Source organism: Tyto alba, unplaced genomic scaffold, assembly GCF_018691265.1.
Source record: "Tyto alba isolate M040663 unplaced genomic scaffold, T.alba_DEE_v4.0 Super-Scaffold_40, whole genome shotgun sequence".
Taxonomy (NCBI): domain Eukaryota; kingdom Metazoa; phylum Chordata; class Aves; order Strigiformes; family Tytonidae; genus Tyto; species Tyto alba.
In genome coordinates, this window is record NW_024881316.1 from 44,342,514 (window position 1) to 44,369,951 (window position 27,438).

At 41.2% G+C, this 27,438-nt stretch overlaps 2 protein-coding genes across 4 annotated transcripts in view; both read left to right on the forward strand.

Annotated features, from left to right (window-relative positions):
• Positions 1-11,734, forward strand: part of LOC104356978 (24-hydroxycholesterol 7-alpha-hydroxylase) — a 38,995-nt gene extending 27,261 nt beyond the window's left edge. The window contains exon 13 of one of the 2 annotated variants that reach the window (XR_004408886.2): positions 9,366-11,734. The gene's annotated coding sequence lies outside the window, so the exon portion shown is untranslated. Of the gene's footprint in view, positions 1-61; positions 213-9,365 lie in introns of those variants that run through there. The other variant, XR_004408885.2, reaches the window with a different exon arrangement.
• Positions 11,735-13,858: 2,124 nt separating this feature from the next.
• Positions 13,859-27,438, forward strand: part of RCAN2 (regulator of calcineurin 2) — a 94,635-nt gene continuing 81,055 nt past the window's right edge. Inside the window, exons 1-2 of one of the 2 annotated variants that reach the window (XM_042802965.1) lie at positions 13,859-13,994; positions 22,890-23,116. In XM_042802965.1, coding sequence (XP_042658899.1) covers positions 22,892-23,116 — 225 coding nt within the window. In that variant the 5' untranslated portion in view covers positions 13,859-13,994; positions 22,890-22,891. Of the gene's footprint in view, positions 13,995-14,452; positions 14,594-22,889; positions 23,117-27,438 lie in introns of those variants that run through there. The other variant, XM_042802964.1, reaches the window with a different exon arrangement.

Genomic DNA, 27,438 nt, shown 5'->3' on the forward strand with positions numbered 1-27,438 from the left:
TTTTGTTTTCATTTTGGTTTTTGGTTTTTTGTTTGTTTGTTTGTTTTGTTTTTTCTCCAAGAGAGGTAACTCAGAAAAGCAGAATTCTGTAATGGCAAACTTGACATTAAAGTAAAAGGTCCGTAAAGGAAAGTATAACCTGATGGTCAGCATCAAGTTGGTTAGACTGAATAAAAGGCATCTGAAGCCACCTGTGAAGATTTACAAACGCACCACTGCACATGGGTTGTAATCTGTCCTAAACACAGTCACAGTCCTGATGCAGCTTCTGTGTATGGCTGAGTTTTTCAGACTTGCTGTGATCTTGTGCCCGCTGAGAACTACGTTCTTCTCCCTTCCACATCCTGCAAGAACAGCCTGTGAGCAGTTCGGGTACGTGATAAAAACTGCATTCCCCCCGTGCCATACACAGAGGAGCAGAGGAGCTAAAGCAGGCAGGGACCCTGAGCAATGTCCTGCCAGGGCTGGCCCCCGTCAGCAACAGCGGGAGCAGCTCCCACCTTCTGGGCTGAGGGGGAACACTGCCTGTGGGCACGGGACACCTTGTGGGATGCAGGAGAGGAGCAGCATCAGACTTCTTACGGGATATTTAGGGGAGGAACCAAAGGTGGGGAAAGGGAGGGATCAGAGTGGGTTGGGGAGGAAGAAATGTGGAAAACCAGAAGGATAAGGGGGTAAAAGAGGTCAGTTGGATGTACACAGGCTGTTGAGTGGTATGTGTGTCCGGCTGTGCCCTGTGCCTCATCATGCAGTCTGTCCTGTCTTCTCCTTACACTCTGGTTTTAACTTTTCCTGGGTGACGGTCCCTCCTGTGTATGCACGTGTGGGTATGGGGGGTGTGAGTGCAGCAACCGCAGTGGGACCACAGGTCGGAGGGCCTGTGGGGTCCATGGTGCCAGCAGCTGGAGGGAGCGTGGGTGTGCACACTGCGTGGGTGATCGCCCAGCCAGGCTGGCTGTCGAGTAGGTGCAGTGTGTGTCTCCCAGGGTGAGGCACCCGGAGGGGCTGGCTGCCGGAGGGACCGGGGGGTTCAGGCCAGCTGCCAGAGAGCCTGTGGAGCCTGGGGGGTTGGCTAAGAGCCACTTGTACATGTGTGTGTACACGTGTGTGTCTCTGGGCAGGAGGCGACTGGGGAGAGTGAGGATTCAGGACCAGCTACTAGAGGGATCTGTACTGTACATGTGTATTTTTACATATATTTCACGGTCACAGACTTTCACCCATATCTGCTAGAGAGGGAAGCAGGTCAAGGCCGTTGGTGCTGCCTGTGTGAGCACTGAGTGTTTCTGTCTGTGTGGCCAGCATGGCCACCAGTGCATACACACGTTGTACCAGTGCACACACACATTGTACCAGTGCATAGACACGTGCCAGTGCATACACACATTGTACCAGTGCATAGACACGTTGTACCAGTGCATACACACATTGTACCAGTGCATAGACACACTGTACCACTGCACACACATGTTGTATCAGCGCACACACACGTTGTACCAGTGCACACACACGTTGTACCAGTGCACACACACGTTGTACACTGGTGTTTGTGCATGTGCCTGCTGAGAATCCATGTGCAGCCTCGCTGCAGGCTGGACCCAGGGGTGTGGAGCTGCGGCAGCCTCGTCTCTGTCGGGCTGCTGGGTTTGGCAACTCCCTAGCAGGCTAGGATCAGTCATGAAAATATTTGGCCTGAGAGGCAGGACATATTTTTATTAAAGTGTAGGCTTTTGGCAGGAAAGAAGTACCTGTTCCTGACAGCCAGAGAGATACCAAACAAGCAGGTGAAGAAAAGTGGGTTTGACTCTGGGATCCTGTCACTGTGTGACTGCCCTGTAGTGGATGACAGCTCTGTGCACTTGCTATACTTTCCTAGGTAGAAAAAAACAAGGGAGGTGGATTAGTAAAGCAATGTGGTGGTCAAGTGATAGAGCTAAATGGGGTGTTCTACCTGGAAATAATTCAGAAGCTGCTGGGGGAGGGAAAGACAGTACTTTCCCACTGGGGCAGGGTTAAAGAGGTATTAAAAGGTCATCACGATACCCTACTCTGCAGTGGATCAGCAGTATCTACATTATTCTTCTTTAAGTATTTGTTCAGGCTTCTTTTAAATACAGCAATGCTGAATTTCCATGGGGGATTTGTCCTCTTACCTGACTCTCCCTACTGTTAGAAAGCTTTTCTATATATCAGTAGCATGAGTCAGAATTAAGTTTTATTCATACCACTAGCACAAGGGTGTATGAAGCAGGAGATTTTTAAGCTCACAAAGAAAAAAAAAAAAGTATTTTGACCTATCCTTATATTTCTACCTTCTGTATGAAGTATAGATGTTAAAGGGAATGCAGTGGGACATCCCTCAAAATAACATCTTAGATAATGCAATTGTTCTTCCTCCAGACATGCCATAGGCCAGATTATCTGAACAAAACCCACTGTTTGGGCTGGCCAGGACTGTATGTTGGTATTCATTTATATTGGGATAAGTAACTCCCATGTCTAAGCCAGTCAAACAAATGGTAGGAGTCTTCCTAACAAGAGAGATGTAATCTAGATTTATGAGCAATACAACGCTTTTAAATCAAATTTCCTTTAACAATTTTTAGATTTTAGTCTATATTAAAGAAGAGTTTCAGGAAAAAAAGCAGGGAAACTATCACATTGCAGCCAAACTTTTTTTTGATACTTTTGAGAAAAGCACAAACATTTCCCCTGAATTAACATATTTCCTGTGGAAATACAGTATTTGACAGAAAGCTCATCAAAACTTTCTGAGTTAAAATTGTTGACCTACTGCAAGTCAATCTTCTCCGGTCAGCATGGTGAAAAGATCACCCATCATATCAGCAGCCACCTCCCAGAATAATCACAACTTCTTTTATGTCTTCCCTCTAATGAGCCTCACTGAAGGCCCCTCTCATCTGTACTTAGCAGTCAAGTATTTCAAGTGGTCTCTTTCTTTACGCTGGTAATGGCATTCGGTATCTTTTTCGTGCCACTGATTGTCACAGAAACCAGAAGTTTAGGCGTAGCACGTATACCTCCTGAAAATAGATATCTGGGGACTAAAAGATACGGCTGTAGCCACTGAGAGGTAATCTAAAAATAATTACTTCCTTTCGAAACTAAATTAATGCTAAGGCCCTAGCTCTATGCTGTGCCTAAGCACTATGCCAAGCAAAACTCGACTTAAGCATGTGTTTTGCTTTAAGAAAACACTTAGAATGGATTTGCAGAATAAGAATGGATTTTAATTTAAGCACACGCTTAAGTGCTTTGCTGAACCAGGGTCCAGATGCCTCAGTCGCTAACCTGTTGTTTACAGTTAGTGTTGGCATCTGTGTTGTAATTTTAAAGATATACAAGGGTTAGTGGAAATACTGAGGTAGCTTTGCTCATTTTAGGTGAAACTGGCAAAAGTTAAGGGCTCTTAGGAGAAACATTTTTTTAAAAAAGATCACATTTATAGCATAAACTAGTAGGCTTTATTAGCAACAAACATCTTTCCCAGTTATTTGGTATATTCTAAATGCGTGGCTCATCACATGGCAAAAAATATTTCCTCTCCACCAGTATGCAGTGGAAGGAGAATTAGACACAAGAAGGGCATTTGAAAGATAGCAAGCGTTTAATTGAAACAACCAAGAAGAAGCTTTCATCATGTAGCCATTCTGAATGACATTGGACATGCAACTAATTGGCACAGCATTATTTATTTTTTTCACTTTGATCATAAAATTACCAGGAAAGGCTTAATGGAGTTATAAATATCTTGTTTCCATGAGAGTCCTGGAAAGATAATTATAGCACTGAAGTCTTTACAAAGATAGAGCATTTATAAAATGATATTATTTGAGGACTCCAATGGATAACGCAGGGAATTCTGTGCTCTATTCCCAGCTCTCCTATTGACTCACTGTGCTCTTTGGGTGAATCACTTCATCCTGCAGTGACTCGGTTTCCTCATCTATACATTGGGGTAATCATGCTAATTACCCACTACTACAAAGTCTATATGGATTAAAAGTTGTAAGTATTGCTCACACTCATCCAAGCACTCAAGCCTGGCTATTGCTAGTAACGGGTGTCTGTACGACTTGGGATAAGCTATGTGCTTTCCTGAATTGGAACTGTCATATTTGTGTTACTGGTAAATTGCATTACTTTTAGAGCTACAGTCAAAATATTCAGAAGAAATATTTTAAATCTCTTAGTTCACATTTTTTAAGATGCTGATGAAACAGCTGTACCCCAGACTCTTCAGAAATATTTTGGTTTTAATGCAAAGCTTGGAATTTAAAGACTACGGAGTGAAAATACAACGTCCTTTCATAAAACCAACTGCTACAGAGAAGGATTAGCTATAAAGTTGTCTAGCAGCTACCTGTGAGGTAGGAACTACATCTATACTCTAATTTTCCTAAGTTGTACCAGGCTTTTTCACTCGTGTTCTGCTTTTACTGCACTAGAAATTTTATACATCATCTTTCCCAGATACCAAGCAGACTACTGGGGTAACAAGTGTCGAAAGAGCTTAATGTACAAGTGCAGTGCAACTACTACTGTTCAATCATTGCAGCTTTGAAAAAGACGAGCAAAAAAGGAGTCATAGCAAATGAGCAAACAACTGGGCCCCAGCTCCAGTGGGACACCGTGCCTGAAGGGGATAACATGGATTTTGGATATGAAAATGAGAACTTCTGTGCTGGAGATGAGATACTACATCTCCCATTGATAGCTCTGTAACCAACCTGGCTGTGATCCCAAAAGGCTGCTGATAAATTTGAGAGTGATCAGAGCTGACTCAGAAGTTGATGAAAATGTCACTAAGCCTGCTAAGCCTTGGAGTCAATCTGGTTAGTTTAAGAAAGGGAATACTCAGAAGCGACTTGAGCACAGGCTGAGGAAACTAAAGTTCAATAATGAATGGGCCTTTGGAGCTTGCTGTACCTTTCTGCAGTAGGCTGAAGTGAAAAAGAGCAGATTCCCACATGAGATGAGGTAAAAATGCAGATCGGGAAATGGAATTGTTTTACCAATGACTGAAATTACATTTCTGTATTAATAGTCCTGAAAACAAAATTGAACATTTTTCTGAAACAGCACCTTTTGATCTGGTGTGTGCATTCCTGGCGTAGAGTGAAGAGGGCAAGTCAACCAGATCACTTTTCAGCAATCTGCAAAACATAAATCAGAAATGTTTGAAGACCTAAATACTCTATACAGACATTTCACTTCCATAAAACAACTTTTAGATAGTCTATAAAGGCAGAAAACATCTCTTCTGAAGGTATAATAACCCACACAAGGCAGACATCAGATTAGGTAATCACAGCTGGCCAGAGAAGCCTAAAGCTAAGGAGGATCATGTTCTTTATAAAGTATAATTAGGGAATGGCAAGATTTGGCGTTCACCTTTTCCTGGGTCCTTGCTCAGAGACAATTCCCAGTGATTTCTGTGAACATCTGACCCAAATAAGAGCCAAGTGAGGCTCTGTGGATGTAGTCCTTCAGCACTGCATTTCCAGACTCCTCTAGCTGTGCAGTCTTGCACCGGTAAAGTGTGCTCCAAGCTGAAGACAGGGCTCTGTCACTCTTCCTCATGTCAGAGGTCTCAATCGTAGCTTGACTTCATTCTTTTGAATTAAACACAAAAGTTTCAGTGGGTTCATAGTGTTGGTCTTTGTTATGCTGACACAGATCCAGAGGCAATTTCAATGCACTGGCCTTTTATCTGGCCTTTATTCTGAAAACCATCATTGCTCAGGAAAGCATTAAGTGTGTCCTTCTGTTTGCTTGATACCAAAAGAAAATCAAGTGCTTTCCAGTATTGTGACATGGTTACTCGAGTCTGATTCCCAGGTTAAAATGAATAGATGAGCAGTGCAAGATTAAAGAGATCTACTCTTTTGGTAATTCATTACAGCTCAAGATACTGCCTTTGTTGCTCTTCTTCTGTCCAAATCTTGGTATTATCATCTACTATTTTAAGCTTGTTTATAGAACTGGAACAATACATAGATAAAAAAGGATGATTACAAGGGTGTTTTTAGACATTAATCCTGAGGTTTGAAGTTCCTTCTTTTGAAAAAATAAACCAAAGATTGTTTTACTATCTGAAAACCTGGCAACTGGTCTTTGCTCACCATGAACTGAAATCAAGCACCCCTTTGTTAAAAGCCAGTCTCATCACAATGATCTGGTTGTTCCTTAAAATAATAAAAAGACACGAATCAGCAGGAGATGGTTATATTCTGTCCTTTGGGTATTAATCAACATATTCAGCTTTGCTAAATTTTTCTTACAGACTCTGGCCTTGCAGTCTGGTTCAGAGGTTTTGTGGGCATGCACAGTTTGCACATGTAGGCATATGGGTCTGTGGGAACAAATTGGGTAACGAGTTCTGTACGTACCCACAAGCCAGGACAAATCCAAGTGACAGAACATAGCAAAAGCTGCAATCACTAAAGCATCTGCCCTGAGCTACCACACCTGCCAGCACTGATCTGCACATGACAAGATACATTTATCCCTCCACACGGAGACATGCCAGCATTGGCATCTTTGTGCAGGGGTGGAAGGTGGAAGCTGGGCCAAGAGTGGGAGCTGGGGCTGTCCCACCTTCTGGACTCTGAGCCTCTGAGCATCTCACAGTGGGGGAGCATGCTGTGCCACTGAGTGTCTTGATGGGCTGGATCTTTCTGCAAACAGATTTACATAATGAATTTACAGCACTGCAGGCTTCTCCCAGAGGTGGCACTGGAACAGCCCAAGGGCAGAATCTAGACCAGAGGCACTGTTTCTTCTCTCCCTTCCCTTTTAACTTACCTTTACTGTTCCTATTCTCCCTGGGAACTTCACTAGTGCCCTGTTTCATCCTTCCCAGCTCAGCCGTAAGCCAAGCTTACTCTTGCCTTCAGGATTTTCAGATATACAGGCTGCTAAATATCTGAAAAGCTTCAAGATGGAGTGCAAAACTGCAAGGCTAAGACTGATGGATGCCTTGGTAGGACACAATGCCTGGATGGACTGCCCATCTCTTTTGGAACTCTGTCACACAGCTGGGAGAGCAGGAGGAAGGGCAGAGACCTCCCTCTGGCTGATGTGGAAGGACACTCTTCAGAGGTTGCTTGGCCGCAGTGACTCATGTCATGGAAGCTATGACTGCCTGAGAATATCTGTGTTGTGAAGCCCATTTCCATTTTGCCATCTCCAGTGTTCACCTTGCACAAGGGCTGGCAGTACATAGGCACTGGCACCATCTAGGGGCCAACTGTCAATCATTTCTAGAAAATCTGTGCCATATTATATAAACATAAAAATATATATAGGCATACACTAACATAAGGTGTCTAAACAAAACGTCTTAGTAGAAGTGTTGAAAAAGGCAGTGTGTATAAGTCTTTATTTCTATGCACAACTCAGGCACAAAAATATAGTCTTAGTTATTACTTACCTGCCTAAGCCGCTTATTTTCTATTAACTGAATGTGTATGTGGTGTCATGTGCTAACTAATTAACTCATCATTCACAATCTGCTGCTTCCAGTGATTTTCCAGTTAAGCATTCAACAGTCACCTAAAAAATCTCAGAATAATGAATGAAGATTTCAGAAGAAAAACACAAAAAGCCTTAAGATCGTTAAGAGAATGAAATGTAAATAATTTTTTATCTCTCAATATAAACAAAACATCTTAATCTGACATTTTTTAAAACCTTTCTGTGTCAATCTATATAATTATGGATAAAGTTTAATAAAAGGTTAAGAAATCAAATACAATGGACTTCTCCATCAAACCTGTCTAGCACTGCTTCAGAACTAGGGCTCCTAAATTCTACTTCTCAACAATTAATAAACAATAATTACCACACTATTCCCTTTATAGGAATAAATTGTGTCTTGCAGTTGATTACACTCTGTGGCCTTCTAATTAGCTCATGTAAAAATAGTATTTGTAGTACCTTTGTTTTCTTAGTTGTTTACATTCTGAAGCAGATTAAATAATATATTCAGAAGCTTAGTCTGTATTTAGATGTCTAAATAAGCATCTTATTTTTTCAGAGCACCTACAGCTCTCAGAGTTGCACAGTGCTTCTGAAAATCAGGCCATTTATTTAGGTGTCTATATTTAGGTACATGAGTTTGAAGCATTTGGCTTCAGGTCACACAGCTATGGCTCACTGCATTTTTTTTATTTCCATTTGGGTCACAATGGGCAAGTCACTTCTAATAATTCTCATCACAAATCTAAGAAATAGAATTACTTACTAAATATCATCATGATGCTTAGCACTTCCTCAAATACATTGTTTCCTTCCCGGAGAATTTGTCTAAAAAAATAGGTAGAAATCAAGTGCATCAGAAAGGTAAGACCATATATTTAGAGACTGAACTTATGTTCTGGTTAAACTGTGCTCATTTCCTGGATTTTATTTGCCTGGCATCTTTGTCATTCATTCTATAAGCTTATGATCATTTTGACAGGCCAGATGTTTTAGCTTCCCATATTTTGATTGAGTAAATCCTAGAAACCAAGTGCTTCTTATTGTTAACACATGGCAGCAAACCACAGTTTGTTCTTGAGGAATTTGAGCTGACATCAGTCATGCTGTTGAACTGTGACTATACCTCCAAGACTGCTTTTGAATTTGCATGGTAGCTTTCACAGGCCTTGACCTTAGTGAACCCATTATGAAATAAGCAGACTCTGCAGAGAGAACCTCACTGGGAAAAGGACATAAAGAGGAAAAGACAGTCTTTTAAAGAAACAAGGAACCGAGTTTCCCTAACATATTACCTCTGCAGTCTGTCATCCTTCTACTTCCCAACATGAGATGCTTGTAGATTTGGTAGCAGGTACACACACTATCGGCGATCCGCACAGCGCTGCCTTCATTTTGCATAGGGATGGTAGCTGAGGAGAAACAGGCAGCCCATAGATGAAAACAATAATCTTAAATGCCTCATGTATTTCAACAAAATGAAAACCTCCTCATCTTTCAGCATCCTCATTCAAATGGGAGAATTTAAATCTGGCCATAATATTTTGGATTTGAGAGTACTTGTACTTTAAGGATGTTATTTGTTACAGAACAAAAGGACAAAAGGCTTTTTTTTTTTTTCTTTCTTGAAATGGAGATTGTTTTAAAAGTCAATGAAACCCATTTTTCCCCTTGATCTATCATGCATCTAGGCTAAAAAAACATCTCTTAGTTAAAAATATTCCTTAACCAGAAATTGGGACATGGCATTTTTGTTGTCTTCAAAACTGAGGGTTAGCTGTAAGATAATAAAGCTCTGTTTTGTGGGACTTTATGCTAGATACGGAATTTTTGCAATGTCAAATCAATGACTTTTTTTTCAGGCAACTCAGAAGTGGATGGAAAATGCAAAGACTCTTTGTTCCTGTTCTCATTGCCTTAAAAGACACAAGCCTCCTGTTCGACCTCTGTCTGACCCTGAAGATGCTCAAAACCAATGGGGATATACCTGAGAGAGGGTTTAGGGAGCAGCAGAGCCAAATGCAGGGGCTGTTCCACTGCAAGGCTGTGAGTTCTGGGGTTCCCGGAGTGGTGCCACAGGTTCTCCTCTCTTGCCTGACCCCCACATAACAGATTCGGAGAGAACCAGCATCCCTGTGCATAGCTGAAGCATGTGCTTCTCTGCATCTCCAAACCCCTGACGAAGGGAACAGCCCTGCTCCACGACCAACCTGCTCATGGAGTATCACATGCAGGAGTGTTACGGGCACTGGAATTTTACAGCAAGTGAAGGATACTCTCCTTTTCTGCAGCAATTTTTCATTGGTGTAATTATTAATCTTGCACCCAGAACTGTGAAAAATGATCTGTAGATAAATGAAAAAACAAAACAAAACAAAACAAAAACAAGATGATCTTTCCTTTGCATATTTTTATTTAAACATCTGCAATACGTTGTATCTAAGCTGCTTTGCAGTTGCTATACACATACAGGATGGAACTGAAGAGGTGTTGTGGCAATGTTGTCTCACTGTACTGAGTGACTGGGTGATAAAATAGCAGATGAAATTCAGTGGTGATAAGTGCAAAGTAATGCACATGGGAAAAAATAACCCTAATTATACATATATAGACACTGTTTCCAGCTATCACTTTTGCTGCAGGAGATCTGGAGGCTGAAGTGAAAAGTTCTCTGAAAATGTTAGTGTGGGGCTGGGAAGTGGTCAAAAAGGGGAACTGAATGTTAAGAATTAGTAGCTCCCACCTTAGATGACAAGTGAGCCCCCAAAGTCATAGGACTCTATCGCTCATATGCTCAGGGTTCTGAGTTCCTTGGCCATACAGCTCTTGCCTATTCCAGATCCACTGAATAGTTGTTTTAGTAGAACCAAAGTTTTAAAGAAAGTAGTGTTTTCTAGTAAAATTAGAAAGGATAGAGAGGGTGGTGATAAAGTTTTACAGTGGAAATAGAGAAAAACCCATCAGCTTGAAAGAGGGATAGTCGAAGGGAAATCCAATTAAAGTCTGGAAAATAATGATGGTGAGAAGGTCAGACAAGAAATTTCATTTACTGCCTCTATAACAAAGGAACACTTAATAAAACAATCAGGAAGAAGACCTTAAATTGTTTTTACACAGTGAAGAACTACCACAGCATGGCACATTGTAGGAAGCAAAACAACAAACAGGCTCAAAAAGAGTTAAGACAAACTCTTAGAGAAAAGGACCACTGGCAGCTACTAAGCCTATTACCTTGGATACAACCCTGAGTTCCAGAAGTCCCTACCTCACTAGTTTATAGGTAAATAGGAGAAGAATACATGTTCTATTTTCACACTGTTTTACTAAACATCCAGTCTTGGCAGCTGGAGACAAGATATAGTGCTAGATGGATCCAACTGTGGTTTTATGTTCTAAAAAAGTAACAGAAACAATCAAGGATATGTTAATGCTGATAGAGTCAACATTAATTTTAATTGCTTTACCCACTCTAATCTCCAGATTCAGCCATTTGCAAGAAATCATAATCCATATCTGGCCAAAGAATTTGGGATTATCCCTGTGAGCAGAAATGTAAAAGAAGCAGCATTTGCTTCTTGAGAATCTACAAATTTTGAGTCATTACTTACTCATTTATTCTGAAAAGAGAAAACTTTGTCACCACAGCTCCTGCAAAGGCTGAGGGAGTGAGTCAATGTTTGTATTTTGATGATCAGAAATCAGCATAACATAAGGGGCCAAAGCCTTTTGGTTACAGTACTGTTGTTGTGTTAAAATTCACCGTGGCTGCTTTAGTGCATTTGAGAGGCTGCTTTTGCTTACAGATTAAATCTGTAGATAAGAAGCAGGTGCAGACTGGAGAAGATGAGCAGCTCAGGATTTGGATGAGATGGGCTAAGCCTGTGCTCTGAGATATCAGTAACAAAACTCCCACTCAGTTCTGTGGGAGCAGGACAACAGCACTGCTTGCAAATCTTGCAAGTAGCAGCTGTTTTATCACCTCCTTTGGTATCCTTTCCAGAATTTCAGCTTCCTCCAGGTTTTGGCACTCTACAACTACTTGGGTTGTGGGAAGGTGCCCACAGCATTTAGGAAGCACAGGGTGCCTACTCAGGCTGCATGGCCTGAACAGCACTGGGGCCTAAGTGCGTAAACGGTGTGACTCCAAGAAGGATGTTTGCTCAGTTGCTCTTACTCTCTTATTTTTCCAGTGCCACATTTCCATGTCTAAGTAATTTATTATCCTGTTACCTTTCTTAATAGAAATCTTTAATGCTTACAACATTACTATTAAAACCCCTGCAATTGTTGCCATTCTCATTATTATCTAATTTGAAGGACATTTTTACTGCAAACAGTGAACAGTGGAATTTGTTGTTTTTTTTTGTTGTTGTTTTTTTTTTTTTTTTTTCCCCCTTCATCATATCAATAATGTCTGGGTGCATATAAAAGCCAAAGCACTGACTTAGGCATCCCTGATTTTTCCTGAATGTGGATTAGCTTGTTTTCATAACTGTGGAGGTTCTCATTTGACTACAAGGAAAGCATACACTAGGGGAATTTCATCACAATGAAAATATTCTTCCCAGTATGAAAACATGAAAAAAACCCAAAACCTTGAAACTGGCTACTGTGAACAAGACACAGTTAAGAGGTATGGGGATAAGAAGACACAAGGAAATTGTATAACATAAATGTGGGACAGAAAAAGCACAGTGGATGCTCTTCCCACTCAGAATATTAAAATAAGAAATCATGTAAAATAAGAAATCATGTAAAGTAAGATGCATATAAATGGAGACAAAGGAAGATATCCTACCAGGTTTAATTCTTAAAACAAACCCCAAAAGAACAAACACATAATTTGATTTAAAACCCGATTAGTTTATATTGTGACGTCTTTGGTTCCATAGCTTGCTTTCTTTTCTGCTTAGCCTAAATCAATAAGATCACAGTCAGGGACTGATATTTTAGGCACAAGGATAAAACAACAAGAAATAATAATTATGACTATCAGTTACTTACTATGTATTAAAAATAGAAGCAAAGAAGGAATCCTGGAAGGTGTCTAAACCAGATATGCATCAAGGCATGTCAGTCCTTAGTTAATGGAACCAGGAAGAAACTCTTCTGTTGTGAGTACAACAATCTACGATGCATTGCTCTTAGGTATTTGCAGAGATGAGGTGGGATACACCATTGATCTCATTCATTACAACAGTTTTTTCTGCTATTATTGGAAAATGCTGCTATAAGTGGCATACATCTTTTTATATATTTTTAACTAATGGAGAATTATTCCCTCCGTGGATTTTTTAATAGTGTATTTAATAATTATATGAGAGCCTTCTAGTTCTCCATTATAATCTATAGATTTTCAAAGTCATCTTTACAGAAACCTATTTACATTTCTGTATCACCCTATTGATTAAATCCCTCTGTATTACATTCCAAAGCAAAGAGACAGCGGAAAATCAGCATTAGCTTCTGATGCTTAGCAGTCTCGGACAGACAGCTGGAAAAGATAAAATAGCCCTTCTTTTAATAAAGCATGCCTTGGGGGCACCTGAATGTTTTTTCTTCATTTTAAAATCATGACCACGATCAGCCTTTTTCCACCGTGACCCTGACACTCCTTAAGGGTCCCACAGATACACCTCCTGGCCTCAGCGGGGAGATACACCTTATTCACCTGTTAGTCTGAAGAACAGATGAACGGCGGCTGGATCCTTTCCAGATTGCTTCGAGGGCCAGTTTGGGTATGGGTGGTCAGAAGCGGGAACGGCAGCTGGGAGCTCCATGCCCCAGAGGCATTTAGGCCCCCTACAAAATCACCGGGCCGGGGTGTGTGTGTGTGGGGTGGGATGAGGAGGTTTGTCATTAAAACCACGGCGTGGTGTGCTGGCACTGTGCGGTGTCCGCCCCACCTCTCCCCTACACCCCTCCTCACCCCATCCCACCCCTCCTCACCCCTATTCAATCCCACTTCACCTCACCTCTCCTCACCCCCACACCTCACCGCATCCCTCCTCACCTCAAGGCAGGGGGGCTGACACCTTGAGGTGAGGGAAGCTTTGCCACGCACTAGTAACGAGGACACAAACCCTTTCCTGGTTCCTACCGCTCGCCGGGTGCCGGGGGAGACCTGAGCTCCCCCTCCCCGGCCTTCCCGTCCCCACACGGAGCGAGAAAGGCCGCTGCCCGCCCCCCGCTCCCGCTGCTGACCGAGACCCGGCGGGAGGTGGGGGGCGTGGCCAGAGGAGGGAGGAGGCGGGGCCATCCCGCTCCTCGCGTTCTTATTGGTGGCCCCCGCCCGCCCGTTCGGGCGGCGGTGTTTGCCGATTGGCCTGCGGGCTCCCCTCACTCCTCCCGCCTCGTCCTCCACCTTCGCCTCGGCGGCGCGGGCGGGCGAGAGGTGCGCGGCGCTCGCTGAAGGGCTCGGCGGCGCGGTCCTCGGGGCTCGGCGGCGGCCACGACGACAGGGGAGGCGGCGGCCGAGCGCGCTGCAGCAGGTGAGGGCGGGGCCGCAGCGCCGGCGGGGCCCCTTCCCCGGCGGGGCCGCCCTGTTGCAGCCCTGCCCCGCCGACCTGGCGCCGTGCGCCCGCCGTGGCGGGGTTATGTAACGGCTCCGCCGCCTCTCCCTGCGGCCGCCCGCGGTCCTACCCACCTCCCCGGGCCCCGCTCTTGCCTCGCGGCTCCCTTCACCGGCGGCTTTTCGGGCGCGAGGAGAGCCCGGGGCTCCCCCGTGGGCGCCGGCCCTCCGGCCGGGGGGGTCGGTGCCCGCCGTGCAGCCCCGCCGCGGGCGGCTGGAAATGGCCCGGGGGGGGAACGTGGGGGCGGCTCGTCCTGCGGGGCAAGGGGCTGTCGTCCGCCGCGGGTGGGGAGGGGTTCGGTGAGGCGTGGGAGCGTCCCCGCGTGCGAGGGGGGTGTTGCAGCCGGCGGGTGTCGGGGCCGGGCAGGTGGGCGCTTGCGGGGGTGCAGCCCTGTCGCGGCTCCCGGCGGGTGTGCGGGAACGCAGAGGGGCCCGTATCCCCCAGGGAGACTCCGCCTGGGCTGCTCTGAAGTTCGCTGCGGCGTGCCACACCGGTGTTATTTGATGCTTATATAACAGGTAGCTCGCCAAAGTTGTTGGTTTGTTTGTTTTTTTTTTTTTTTCCCCACCTCTCCTAGGTGCTTTTGTATCTCTTTAAAATATTTCGGTCCCTTTACTGCTGGAGTTTACTCTAGTTTCCTGAAAGGAAAAAATAATATAGGTTTATACAGCTGAAAAATCATAAAAATGAGAATTTCGGTTTAATCACGGCTTATCCTTTGCCCGAGCTTCTGTGTTAGGCTTTCAAGTTCTGCACTTACAGTTTGGTTTGCTCTTTGTTGTTTACCTAGTTAGAATGGTTGCTCTGTAGAAAAGGAAAATTCTTTTTGTATGAAAATACATAATTACTGCAAAGAAACTCGGTGGCATTTATTCTTGCAGTAAAATTAAATTATGTGGTCGCACATCATTCTTGAGCAGGTGGAAATCTGAATGCTATGAAAATATAAAACAATAAAAAAAAAATGCCTCACAATAAACAAGGGCAGAAGAAGATTTTCTGTAGGTTATCAACTTTGATACTAGTAACTGGTACCTTTCTTTTTTAACAGCAGGAGCTATCTCATTCGCCTTAACCTTCTGAGGAGTTGTCAGCTATGTGATCTAGTTTGTCCTCTTCCAAATGCTGTAGAGTGTATTCACATTCAGTGACTTGGTTTGTCATTGTACTGAAAATGTTTGTCATTGCATTGGTGTCCTTAATGTTTCTTAAGTTATAAATCGCTTGTGTGTACCAGCAGAAAATACTTTTCAAGGAAACTTCGAAATTTTATTCCAAGTCATCACGGTGTCTTGAGTATCTTCTAGGAGCTAAACACTGTGAACAGTTCCTATTGCATGTAGTTCTGACATTCATGGCTTCTTTCTTTTTTTTTTTTACCTCCCAACAGGGGAAGGGAAAGTAGGTCTTGGTAAGAATTGGGGTGTAGTTATGAATTTTATGTTACAAGCTAGAGGGCTATTAGATGAGTGTTCCACTGACCCCTGTGTGAGGTGATGGATGTGGCTGAAGGCCAGTGACGTTGTAATACTGGGTGCCCCGTATAAAACTGTCTTGCTTTAAATAGAGTAGCATAGAGGCCAAGTGAAGGTAATAGCTTGTTCTGGTTTCTTTGGGTGTGGGGAGGGTTTTCTGTTCTTTGAGTACATTAATGTTACCTTGGTAATGGTTGATTAATCCTAGCCCAGCTTCTCGACCTTAAGAATAGCACCTAAAATCTTCACACCTGGCATTGGTTGCTCAAAGTATCACCTTCCTACTGTGGAATGGGGCTGGTGTCTTGGCTTAGTAGGGTTGAGCACCAGTGTCTGCTGGTTTGTTTTCTCCAGGGTTTAGCAAGCCAGTGCCAGCTGAGTTGCTTTACTGATCATAGGATACACCCCTAGCATGGGAGGCACAGCTGAGCCTTCTGAGCAATATGCAGGTCTTGAACTGCTTGAGCTGGCCAGCCCTGCTTTAGATGAATAAAAGTGAATAGTCCCTTTGGATGTTAAAAGCTTCCAAAAATAGTTGCAAAGTCTCAGCTAAATTTAATACAGCTAGAATGTCAATGGAAAGGATTAGAACATTTGGGATTTGCACCAGTTAGCATTAAAAAAAAAAAAAAAATGTTCTTCCTCATATCTGCCACTTCCATAAGAGGAATAGTAGAGATTGTCACTGGTTTTGTGTGGTGCTAACCAAATTGGAGTTAAAATGTGAGTGGAATTCACTGTACTGGTAATTTTTATAAGTGGGAATCGTCATTGCCCAGGTGGGAGATGCAGGGGTGAAGGCTGAGAGAAGGGGTGACTATAGTTTCTATTGCTTTTGAGACTGCAACAGTTCATTAATCCTGTCGCATGAGGTCCTGTTTTGCTTTTTCTAATTAAGTAAAATATTTCCATTTAAGTCCATGGGAGCTTTCCATAGTGAAGAATTAGCACCATATAAAAATAATACTGATCTCCAGTGTTCATTGTGCAGAATGGGATGAGATTTCAGTGGGTTACTGCTGTCTGAACTTCCCTGTTACATTCGTGCCTTCTGCCGAAGTCTTCAGCATGGGTCCAGTTGACTTAAGCAGGAGTTGTATCCTTAGGCTACTGCTACAGAATTTGGTGTCACTGCTTTCGTTAAGTTAGTAACTATTTTAAGTAAAAACTGATTGCTTCAGTAAAATTTTACTCAGTGGGTTTGATTCCTCCTGTCCCCCCTCTTTGGATTATGGTAAAACTTGGTCTTTGTCATTTGGTGGTGTTTTTTTGTTTTACACTTTTTCTGGACCCCTCTAGAAAAACAATTGCAACTTTTCTTGCTTCTTTTTTTCCCCAAATTTTCTTAATTCCTGTAGATTGTGGTTTCCAGGTTTGCACTCAGGACTCAATAATACTTTTAGTTTATAGTGATTATATTTAAATCTTCTATTTGTAACATTTTGTTTGCTTTATTCTATTTTTAGTCATTTTGTTTGTCATGGCAAGCAGTGTTTAATAAAAAAAAAGTAAAGTTTCCTAGCAAGTTCAAGAGATACGTGCCTGTTTCTTGATGTCCCTCAGGGATTCCTTTTAAAAACTTAGGACAGGAAAATGGTCACCAAGGAAATGCCTTGTTAGTTTCCATAAAAACAGTGGATAAATCTATACGTGCTCGGTGATGTATAAGGCGTTGGTCCGTTCAGATACTTAATTTACTCGAGTTGTCTTAATTCAGCAAAACTTCAGCTGAAGTTCTTTTCTCTGTAGGGGTCTAACTTCATAACAAGATGTACATCTTTGGCCTTTCAGTTTTATACTAAAGACACAATCCTTCTTGATAACAGTTTTTCAAATAAAAACCTCACTAAGCTATTGCTATTTGCTAATGAATGTAACTTCCTGCTGGTCTTTGTTAATTTTAATAAGCGGTGTACCATGTCTAAAAATAGTGAGGTAACTGAATGAATACTTTAGTTCCCACTTGGAATCTCTACAGAGCTTTTGGTTACAGTCTCTACAGGGTTGAACACTGGCATGACCTACTCTCTTCCAGTGGGAAGAGTTACAAGCTCTTGCACCGCAAGAGGAGAAACTTGAAATAACTTAAATCAGTGTAAAGTGATGCAAAGTGTGCATATGAATTCCACAAAAGTGACAAGGAGATTCCACACAGAGTCTGGAAGGGTAGTGGCTGCTATGGTTTTCCAAGGATTAATAGTACTGCATGCTTGGAGTACTCTGTTCTGTGTAATGTATTTTCTGTCTTGAAAGTTTAGGATCAAAACCCTACACCAAATTCAGAAGTAACATAGGAACACAGCTTACAAATGGCAGTAGCTGGAGGTTACATGAGCTTGGGCTCGGGTTTGTTTCTGTCTCAGTATTTCAACCTTCTAAAGGGAACAGTCCTGCTACTGCGGTTACCAGTGTGGTCGCAGTTAAGATCTTGGTGAATGAATTTAACATTACTATTGATGCTGGATGATGCCTTAGTGTTACTGAGTTATTTTTTCATGGCATTGGCACTTCTTTTGAAATTCTGTATGACAGCTTCTGGAATTTTAAGTATTTGAAACATTTTCTGATTTGAGAATGGAGAAGCAAATGCAGAAGTCAGTTTGAACTCATTACATTTTAAAAGTAAGATGAGTACAGTTTCCTCATGTGTGAATGTCACTGGTTTTTGATGGCATAAACAGGACCATAAGGGAGGGGACAGTCACTTATTTTGTCAGAAGCTGTGGAAAAGGAGCTTTAATATAAATAGGAATGTGATCCAGTGATTGTATTATAGTTACATAAAACATAACTTTGGGGTTTATTTTATATGGCAATCCAGTTCATGGATTATACGTGATTTAAAATTAATTGTTTTAAGGGATTTGAAATGAAAATTCTTTTGTTTTAAATTAATGGAATAATTGGAAGGAGAATATTCTTTGACAGAGGACTGCCTGAAGTAACTAAGTGAATTCAAATAAGCCACAAAATGCTACCAACAACAAAATATCTGAGACTTAAGGTGTTTGACAGACACAATAAAGGGTATGTTGTTATGATTTGTTTTGTATAGGTGTAACATTATTTATAACGCAGAAACAGATAAGGTTTCCAGCTGATGACTGACTGAAGATAACTTCTGATATGGTGACTTATGAAGTTCATGCAGAGCTGTGAAAACTCTGATTATAATTTCATGAATGCTTTAAGTAGGTTACTTGCTGAAAAGTACAGTCCTAAATTTTGCTGTTGCCTGTCCATTGCCAGACTTGGCCCTCTTTTCTGGTTGCTAAGAATATTTATGCAGCCATGAAGTAAATCAGTTATCTACCTAATGGAGTCAAACCTAAACTTTTTTCCTTAGGCCTGGCCTTTTCTTTTAACCAAATCAGTTTGGGCAGTTGTGCCATGAGTTGGAGCAGGGGATGCTTTCTCCACTACCAAAGGTAGCGTGGGGCCTGTCTGCAGGGAGGTGACTGGTGTTGGAAGTGAGAAGCCTGAGGTGCATGACAGATTATGTTGCATCTTTTGGCACGAGTGCTCATTTGTCCAGTCAGAGTCTGAATTTACAGCCCAAGGGTTTGAAGTGTGCTAAGAAATGTTGATTCAGGTATGTTTGCCTTCTCTGATTATCATTGATCTTGGGCTCATAGGCAGTTTATTTCTCTTGGGGATCATATATGTCTTTTATTAGTAAGATTTCTATTTTAATTGTGGTGCTGTGCATAATATTGTGCAGTATGTGGCCCTTGTATAGCAAATTAAAATTTGTGAATCAGTAGTTATTCCATACAGATGTTCTGTATTGTAGTTGTGCAGATCTCATCTTTAATTGAGCAGAGGTATAATAATCGGGGTGTTGTAAGTTGACTTGCTAGTGGAGGGAACACTGATCAGAATTCTGGGTATATCTTAAGTGTAGAAGAGGCATGTGCATGTATACACACCTGCCTACAAGTCTTGAAGAAGAGATGGTCAAAAGGCATGCGAGCCAATGACTTCCTTAGGGAAACTTGGTCAATACCCACATCTTGGTGAGCAAATCGGTCTCAAGAATTGACTGAAAAAAGGAACAAGCTTTTCTTGGTAAAGAGCTCTAGCAGAGCAGAACTACTGCCACATAATGTAAGAGTATTTATTAATTTCTAATCTCAGATGGAACTTTGAAGCCTATATATTGAAGAATCGCCTGCTATAGTGTATGCTCATTTCCTTATTGCCAATTAAGGTGGTTAAAAACCGAACTTCATGGTTGTAACTTAAAATCCTGTTCTGTTTTGTTGCTTGTTGTAGTGGTTTTGTTTAAATCTTAACTTAAAAGCTTCTTTTCCTATCTAGTACCTTATAATATGGCTCTCCCAAGAGGAAAAAAAAATAAACCATTTAGTGAAGAAACCTGTAGACTCTTCTGACTTCTATTGATATATTGAGATTCTTTACTTCCCTGCACACCCTAGTATCTTTGTTATTCATTGGGGAAGCGGATGTGTGAAGCTTGTTAGCTGCCATGAAGTCATCTTTTTAACATTCCTATTATACTTTACAGTGAAAGTGAAACTGATTAGACTAAAAAGTGCATCTTAAGAAACCAGCCACTATAGAGAGAGATACTGCCTCTCTTGCTCTACTTTGACTCTAAGTTCCATTCAGTCAGCAGATTCCTGGTTTGTTATGTCCTAGGGCATTCTTGTAGATCTTAAACTTCATTATTCTCAGCTCCATGTAATCTCACCTCTTCTCACTAGTATTGCTATTGAGTGTTAATTCGTAATTCAAATTCCTACAATTTTTGAGTAATAGCTTGTGTCATCTTTATCCTCTTGAGTCAGTTGTGTAAAGTTGGCTTTGAAACATCCCCCTCTGCTGAGTGGACTCTTCCAGATTAATGCTTGTGGAGGAAGAAGGGTTATTGCCAGTGTGACTGTAAAATAGTCAGTATCGTCACTGACTGCAGGTAGTTTGCCTGCTGTGAATGAAATACTTCATACTGACTGGCAAAAGACTGCTCTATCATGTAAATTATTTTTTGTAACACATTGGGCTTGAGGTTAATTTTCATAAACCTAAAAGCAACAAATCTCATCTTGACACAGGCTAGATGTGGTGGCAAACACAATGAGGGATGATTGTATTTGGAGTAGATGATCTATTAATATTTTCTGCTAGTGTGGTGACACATGAATTTGTTTATTCCTCAGTAGTAGCTGCTGTGAGGATTTCTTTGTAGTATTTATCTTGGTATGTTTACACTGATGTGTATGGTAATTCTAGGCTTAAGTGAGTTGGTTCAAATATCAGAGGCAATATTGCTGTGATACTGAGTTCCTACTACATTAATATGTACTGTTGACGTTGTAGCCATCTCCTCTGCCACCTGTTCAGGCTTTTCTTTTTTTTTCAGTTACAATTAAATTCCTAAACTGAAATTACTTGGAGATAGTTGTGCTAATATCAGACTAAGTTGGTGAAAATGATTGTGTATTTGATAGTCTAAAAACCTGTCCTCAGGTTGACATGTAAAAAGAGGTAATTGGCCCGAGTTTTTATGCTACACCTGCTTGCTTACAGCACTGCATCCTTGCTTGTTTTTTAACCCCTCACTCACAAATTACATGCATAGAATACAGGACTAGGAAACTATTCTGGTTTTAGCTGTGTAACATATTTTAGTACCTGGAAAAGGAGGACAGCTAGGATCTTGTGACCTGTCAGCTCTCTGCAGATCATTATATGCACTATGAGTGGTATTGCTGTACAACATTTACCTCTGGATAAGGCCCTAAATTATCCTGGTCTGACCTTATGGTTTGGCCTAGATGACCACTGCAGGCCTCTTCCAACCTTAGTTGTTCTGACTAATGCTGGCTCATAAATTGGTCTCTGATGTGATTTGAAAGAGTGGCAAGCGTGGGCTCAGAGCTCCAGCGTCATGCTTTTGAGCGTGACTTGAGCTTGTTTTCTTGAAGACTTCTGTTGTTAGCCCTGAGACTTCAGCAATAACAATTACTGGTGTTTCCGTAACATAAGGTTATGGAACAACACGCTCTTTTGTTGGCCAAATGTCATTTCAGAGCAGCACTAGGATTGAGGTTGTATGAAAGGCACAGTCATGGCAAATTAGCTCCATAATTTAGCTTTGCTTTACTGAGATTAAGCGTAATAAGCCCATAGGGTTTAATTTTGGACACTAGCCCTAAATAGTGTATTTGAGCTAATATTTACAACTATTTATAGAGAATGGCAAGTATGCAGTAGAGCAAGGGCAAATCTGAAACAGATGAGCACACTGTGTTTATGTAACTCCCTAACTCCTTATGCTATGAGGAGAAAAAGCAGCCAATGATAGCATATTGTTACTGAAAGAAACAAAAATATAAAGGAATTAATTATTTTTCTGTACAGCTTCTAGTCAGCTTACTGGAGCTCTGTAGAGGTTATAGGCTGATGTCTAATATACTTGTACTAAGGACTGATAAGTACCTGAATTTATACTAATTAACACATAATAATAATTAATCGGACTTCTAATTACTACCCTTGCATGGTACAAAGTTTGCTCTTGTATCAACAGTAGGGATACTGTTTGATGTATGAGCTTGTTACTTCTGTGCATCTTAAAATGATCTTTTACTCGGATGGATTTAGGGTAAAGGCTCTCGAAGTCAGCAGGATTTTCCTGAAGGGTGGTGGGAATCATCTCTAGAGTCTACTCTTTTTCCTTAGCTTTTTTAATTTGCTTAATGTGATTGACACAAAGAAATTGCTAATAGGTATGGAAAACTAGGGTATGTTCTGTCCTTAAAATGTACAAAAAAAGGCTTTATTCTTTAATAGTGATGTGTCTTAATTATACTGTGTTTTTTGATGATTCTGTGTTCATGCTACTTTCCAACAGGGTCTTTCTTATCTTTTTTTTTTCCTCTGAGTGGACACCTAGTGTATTTTTCAAAGTTATTTTAATTTTCTTGTTGCCCTGCACACTATACTTTCTCTCTAAGCTGACTGCGAGCTCAGAAGCACCAGCCTGCCTTCCCAGTAACAATTATTCTCTTAAACACAACTTTTAGGGCAAGGGATGCTTAAGAAATGCCTTGCTTCTGGTTGTGTTCAGCAGCTTGTACTGATATGGTTAGGTCTTTTCTGTGCTAATAAATGAAATCAAAACAAAGTCCCTATCTGAGCCTTGATGAAACTAGACTAGTCTTAGTGCCCTTTTTCAGAGGTCAATTGTTATCTTAAAATAGTAAGAAATATACTTTCTACAAAATAAGCCCCCAAACTAAGAATTTCCGGGTTAACTTGTGTATGTTATCTTAAAAGTGTAGTGTAACTGTGTCTCTCTTCTTCATGCTGTCAGGGATGAGGGGAGACTCCTACTTCTTTGGAATGCGAGACCTCGGTCACTATGGCTGCATCCCGGAGGATGGAGAACAGTTCTTGCTCTACTCTATAAATGGAGACAACGATTTAAAGAGATGTTTTGCAGAAGAAGATTTTAATGAAATAATTGACTTCAACGATCTCCCGAATTCTCTCTTTGCTTGTAATGTTCACCAGTCTGTGTTTGAAGATGAGGACAGTAAGGTACAGTGTCAGTTTCCATATTTTCAATGTAAGAGAAACATATGCCTTATATTTGTATTTACTGCAGTTTCAATGAAACAGTTTAATCTGTTTTGTACAAAGAAACTGGATCCCAAATATGACTTCTTTCGAAGGTGACAACACTCTGCCATGATATTTATTTCAAGAGCTTGAAAGCCTTTTTTGTCAACTACAGTGACCAAAAATGTTTTTCTCTTGTTCAGATTTGCAGAATTACTGAAATGTAGGTACATGTCTTCAGAGCAACCATAATTTCAGTCATGATGGATGTGGCAGAGTTTAAATGTGAAAGTTTCTCTCACTTGCTGATCACATACCACTGTGATGGGAGGCTGCCTTTCTTGTATTTTCTCATAGAATCACTTAGGTTGGAAGAGGCCTTTAAGATCAAGTTCAACTGTTAACCTAACGCTGCCAAGGCCACCACTGTCCCTAAGTGCCACATCTACACTCCTTTTAAATCCCTCCAGGGATGGTGACTCAACCGCTCCCATGGGCAGCCTGTTCTAATGCTTGACAACCATTTCAGTGAAGAAACTTTTCCTAATATCCAATGTAAACCTCCCCTTGCACAACTTGAGGCCATTTCTTTGTGTCCTATCACTTTTTACTTGGGAAGAGACTGGCCCCCACCTTGCTACAACCTTCTTTCAGGAGCGAAAAGGTCTCAAATGTTTTAAATTATCTGAAATGGTATTTTATCTGGAAAATCTAAAATGAATGGTAGTGAGAACAAATACAAGGGGAACTGTGTGAGAATACTTTTAACTCAACAATTAGTCTAAAATAGAATGTTGAAAACAATATACAATTGAAAAAAAAATTCAACTTTTGCAGGAAGTGTTCAGTTTGTTTCTTAGCCTAGTATTATTCCTGATGGAGATGTCAGGAATATAAAACTGACAGATCGGGGCTTTTTCTGATGAAATTAGTCTAGACTGGTTGTTATAGGCACATCTGAGGCTACTTGAGTGTCTTGTCCAGAATTTTCAATTCGGAAACAAGCTGGCAGTGGTAAAGTGGGTTTTGGCTGGAACTGGCAGCTGAGGTATCCTCATCTGGTATCTGTTGAGGCTGAAGAAGTGGAATTGTTTGTGGTTTTTTAAATACAGCTTTGTCCTCCATAATGATGTCTTGTGTATGTTTGAGTAATACAGATTAAAAGAAAATAAAAGTTCATACCACAGCACTAAACAAAATGTTCATATTTATATATAAATAAAAAAACCTGTACACTCTAAATTGCAATCTTGGAGAACAGTGTAAGCATCTTGCATTTATGTTGTGCCATTTTGTGGAATTTTAACCATCTGGTAATGAACTTCACTAAAGTTGAAGGGGTCTGAAAGTCTGGTTTTAAAGGAAGAAAACAGAAGCTTGCCTAGAACTAGAGAATATCTCTTCATCCTGCAGAGAGTCTATCCCCACTTGCTCTGAAGCTTTTGCTTTTGAGAACTGTATTCTAGGATTTAGCTGATGGCTTAGAAAATGGAGTGAGTGATTATGTAAGTATGTGCGATAGCAATCCCCAAAGACTTGCAGGACTTAAGGATGTGTTTTAAGAGTAGCAGCTGGGTTGTGGAGGTGGATATTCTGTTCTGTGTGCATGTCTATAAACTACCTGTCAATGACATGAACAGCCCTGTTTGCAGGTAAGTATTTACTCCCGTAAATCTATACTTAACTAGATGGGATTACCTTCGGTTTTCTTATTAAATCCAAGGACTTGAGGAGCTGATTATGATTTTTATTATTCCTGTCGAATTTGTGCTCCTGGTTGATTAATACCTGTAATCCTTTCTATTATTAACTGTTGCTGCAAGATAAGAGCACACATGAATTCAATATAAAATATTGTCAAGTTACTAAGCTAAAGTTTAAAATCTCACACAATCACAGTTAATGTTGCTAACAATCCTATCTTCAATTATATATTGATTCAATGTATATGTAGTGGTACAGTAAACCTTTTAAAGAACATGCTACAGTAATGGTTATGTCTACAGTAGTTTCAGTAGTGTTATCCATTCTACAGAAAGTAAAGTTTTTGCAATGTATCTGACACTTCTGACCTATGCTTTTGGGAGGAAAATGTAGGTGTGTTTGGTTTGGAAGTTACAAGTTAGCTAGTAAAGGAAGCCAGAGATACCTCTCATTGGTTGTTTTGATTTGGTGTGTAAACTTGCTGCATATATAATATGTGTGTGTGTATGTATAATATAAAACTGAGTGGCTCTGGCAAGAACCACTTAAAGAATTCACACTGACAGCTTTAAAGTTATGTTACCTGAAGTGTCTAAGAAGCCGAACTGTCAAGTTAAAACTTTTAAGGCACAAGTACCTAAACAATATACTCACTAAAGATAGGTTTTAAAAGCAAATGCCTTAAATATTTTTGTTTTAATTTGAAAGAATTTAACTACTCTATCAGATACAAAGTAAATTCCAGTTTCGTGCTTGAGTGTGAGCTTGCAGCAACCCAGAGGGAACACTTAGCTGCACATACACCCACGCTGTGGATAAACTGATTCACTTTGTCTGTTCTTACTGCATCCTGTATTGGATGTACCCTGTCACCGATATCATATGGCTGCACAGCACTTCTTAGGATTCTTTGTTGCCTAACAAGAGTGATGATGGCATTGACAGGGAGCCAGAGTTTGATTTTTCTGAGGCTGAGGAATTCTTGCAGCTGAAGGCCATGTCCTTTACAGAGAAAGAATCCTCTACACACAAAGAAACTGTATCTGGCCAGGCTTGACTTTTCTCTTGGCTGGCACCCTAAGGTCTCAACACAGAGTGAGCCTCAAGAGTTGGGATCTGAAGTTGAATGTTTCCACCTGGCTTAGAGGAAGCTGCTCAGGAGTGACTGCCCGATCTTAAACGCTGGTAGAAAAAAGAGGGAATATAGGTTAGTACTAGCTACATGTATCTGACTTTGCTACAGTAACAAAACATCTGGTCAAAAAATAATTCCGTAGGGTTCCCACTGGTGTTCTTGGAAATAAATGTTTACTTGGGTCAGGAAAATGCCCTGGATAGCTGTGTAGATAATATGGGTATTTAAGGGTTTGCACAAGATAGCTTAGCAGCTTCAGTGTACTAACAGCTTGCTACAGTGGAAGGGAGGTGGTTTTGCTTATCTCCATTCCCATTGTGGACAGCTTGCTTTTTCCTACAGAGAATGGCATTGTACCATCGTTACAATGTGCCTAGAAAATACTCAGTTTTTAAGGAAGAACAAAAGCATGGAGAAGTGGATTATCCAACATGCTTGCTGCAAAGCTGGGATCACATTCAGCTGTGTCCCCATCACTATAGTGTGTTCTCATCGTTTGTTTTGGCATATAATCTGTTACTGGTAGGGGCAGGTTTTTTAAAGTGTACAGCACTGACCTGCTTGGGTCATGGAAGTCTTGTTGTAAAGAAGCTAAAAATAAAATTACTCCTAAACCCTGGGATTTGCCACATGTCTCTTGGAAAAACTGATGGGACTAGTTACGTGAGCAAGATATGGCAAAAATGAGACTGTTATTTTTGGCTGATAGTGTGACTGAATGGGAGGTGCTGTTCTTTTTATCTTTCCTGATAAAGCAATTGTGGTGGAGAGCCAAAGGGCATGACTGATTACTCCTAAGGGTGGATATGTGTGTTTTATAACAGCTACACGTAGCCCTCAGGATTTCTGGATAGTAACCCTTTTGTTGTGCTTTTGTTAATGCATATATCACTGTTTTGTAAAACCATCCTTTCTGTGACATGACTGTGTAATCTCCTTCAGGCTGAAACTGGTAAGCACACTGTCAAAGTGAAGCATCTTTGTCTCTTAAGATGGTTTCTTCAGATGCTGTAATGCCTCAGGAGATGCTTACACAAAACTGTCACTATTGGAATATGCTTATGTGAGGGAAGGATGTGTTTCCTCAGGCTGTGTAGAGGCTGTATGTTATTTTTTTCTACTATTTTGGCTCAAATTGGAAGGAGCACCTATTAAACTTGATAGTTATATTTCAGACAAAGAATGATTAACCAGTTTCTGAGTATTTTAGTTATGGTGGAGCTGCTTAGGGACTGATGGCCTAAGTCCATTAAGTGCTTTTTCCTGCCAATGTAGTTCAAACCAATAGAAGATATTATTATTACTTATGCATGAGAAAATACAGTGACCAAACATGTGTCCAGTTCTGGACTTCCCAGTACAAGGAAGACATGGATATACTGGAGAGTGTCCAGTGAAGTGCCACTAAGATGATGGACTGGAGCATCTCTCCTGTGGGGAAATGCTGACAGAGCTGGGGCTG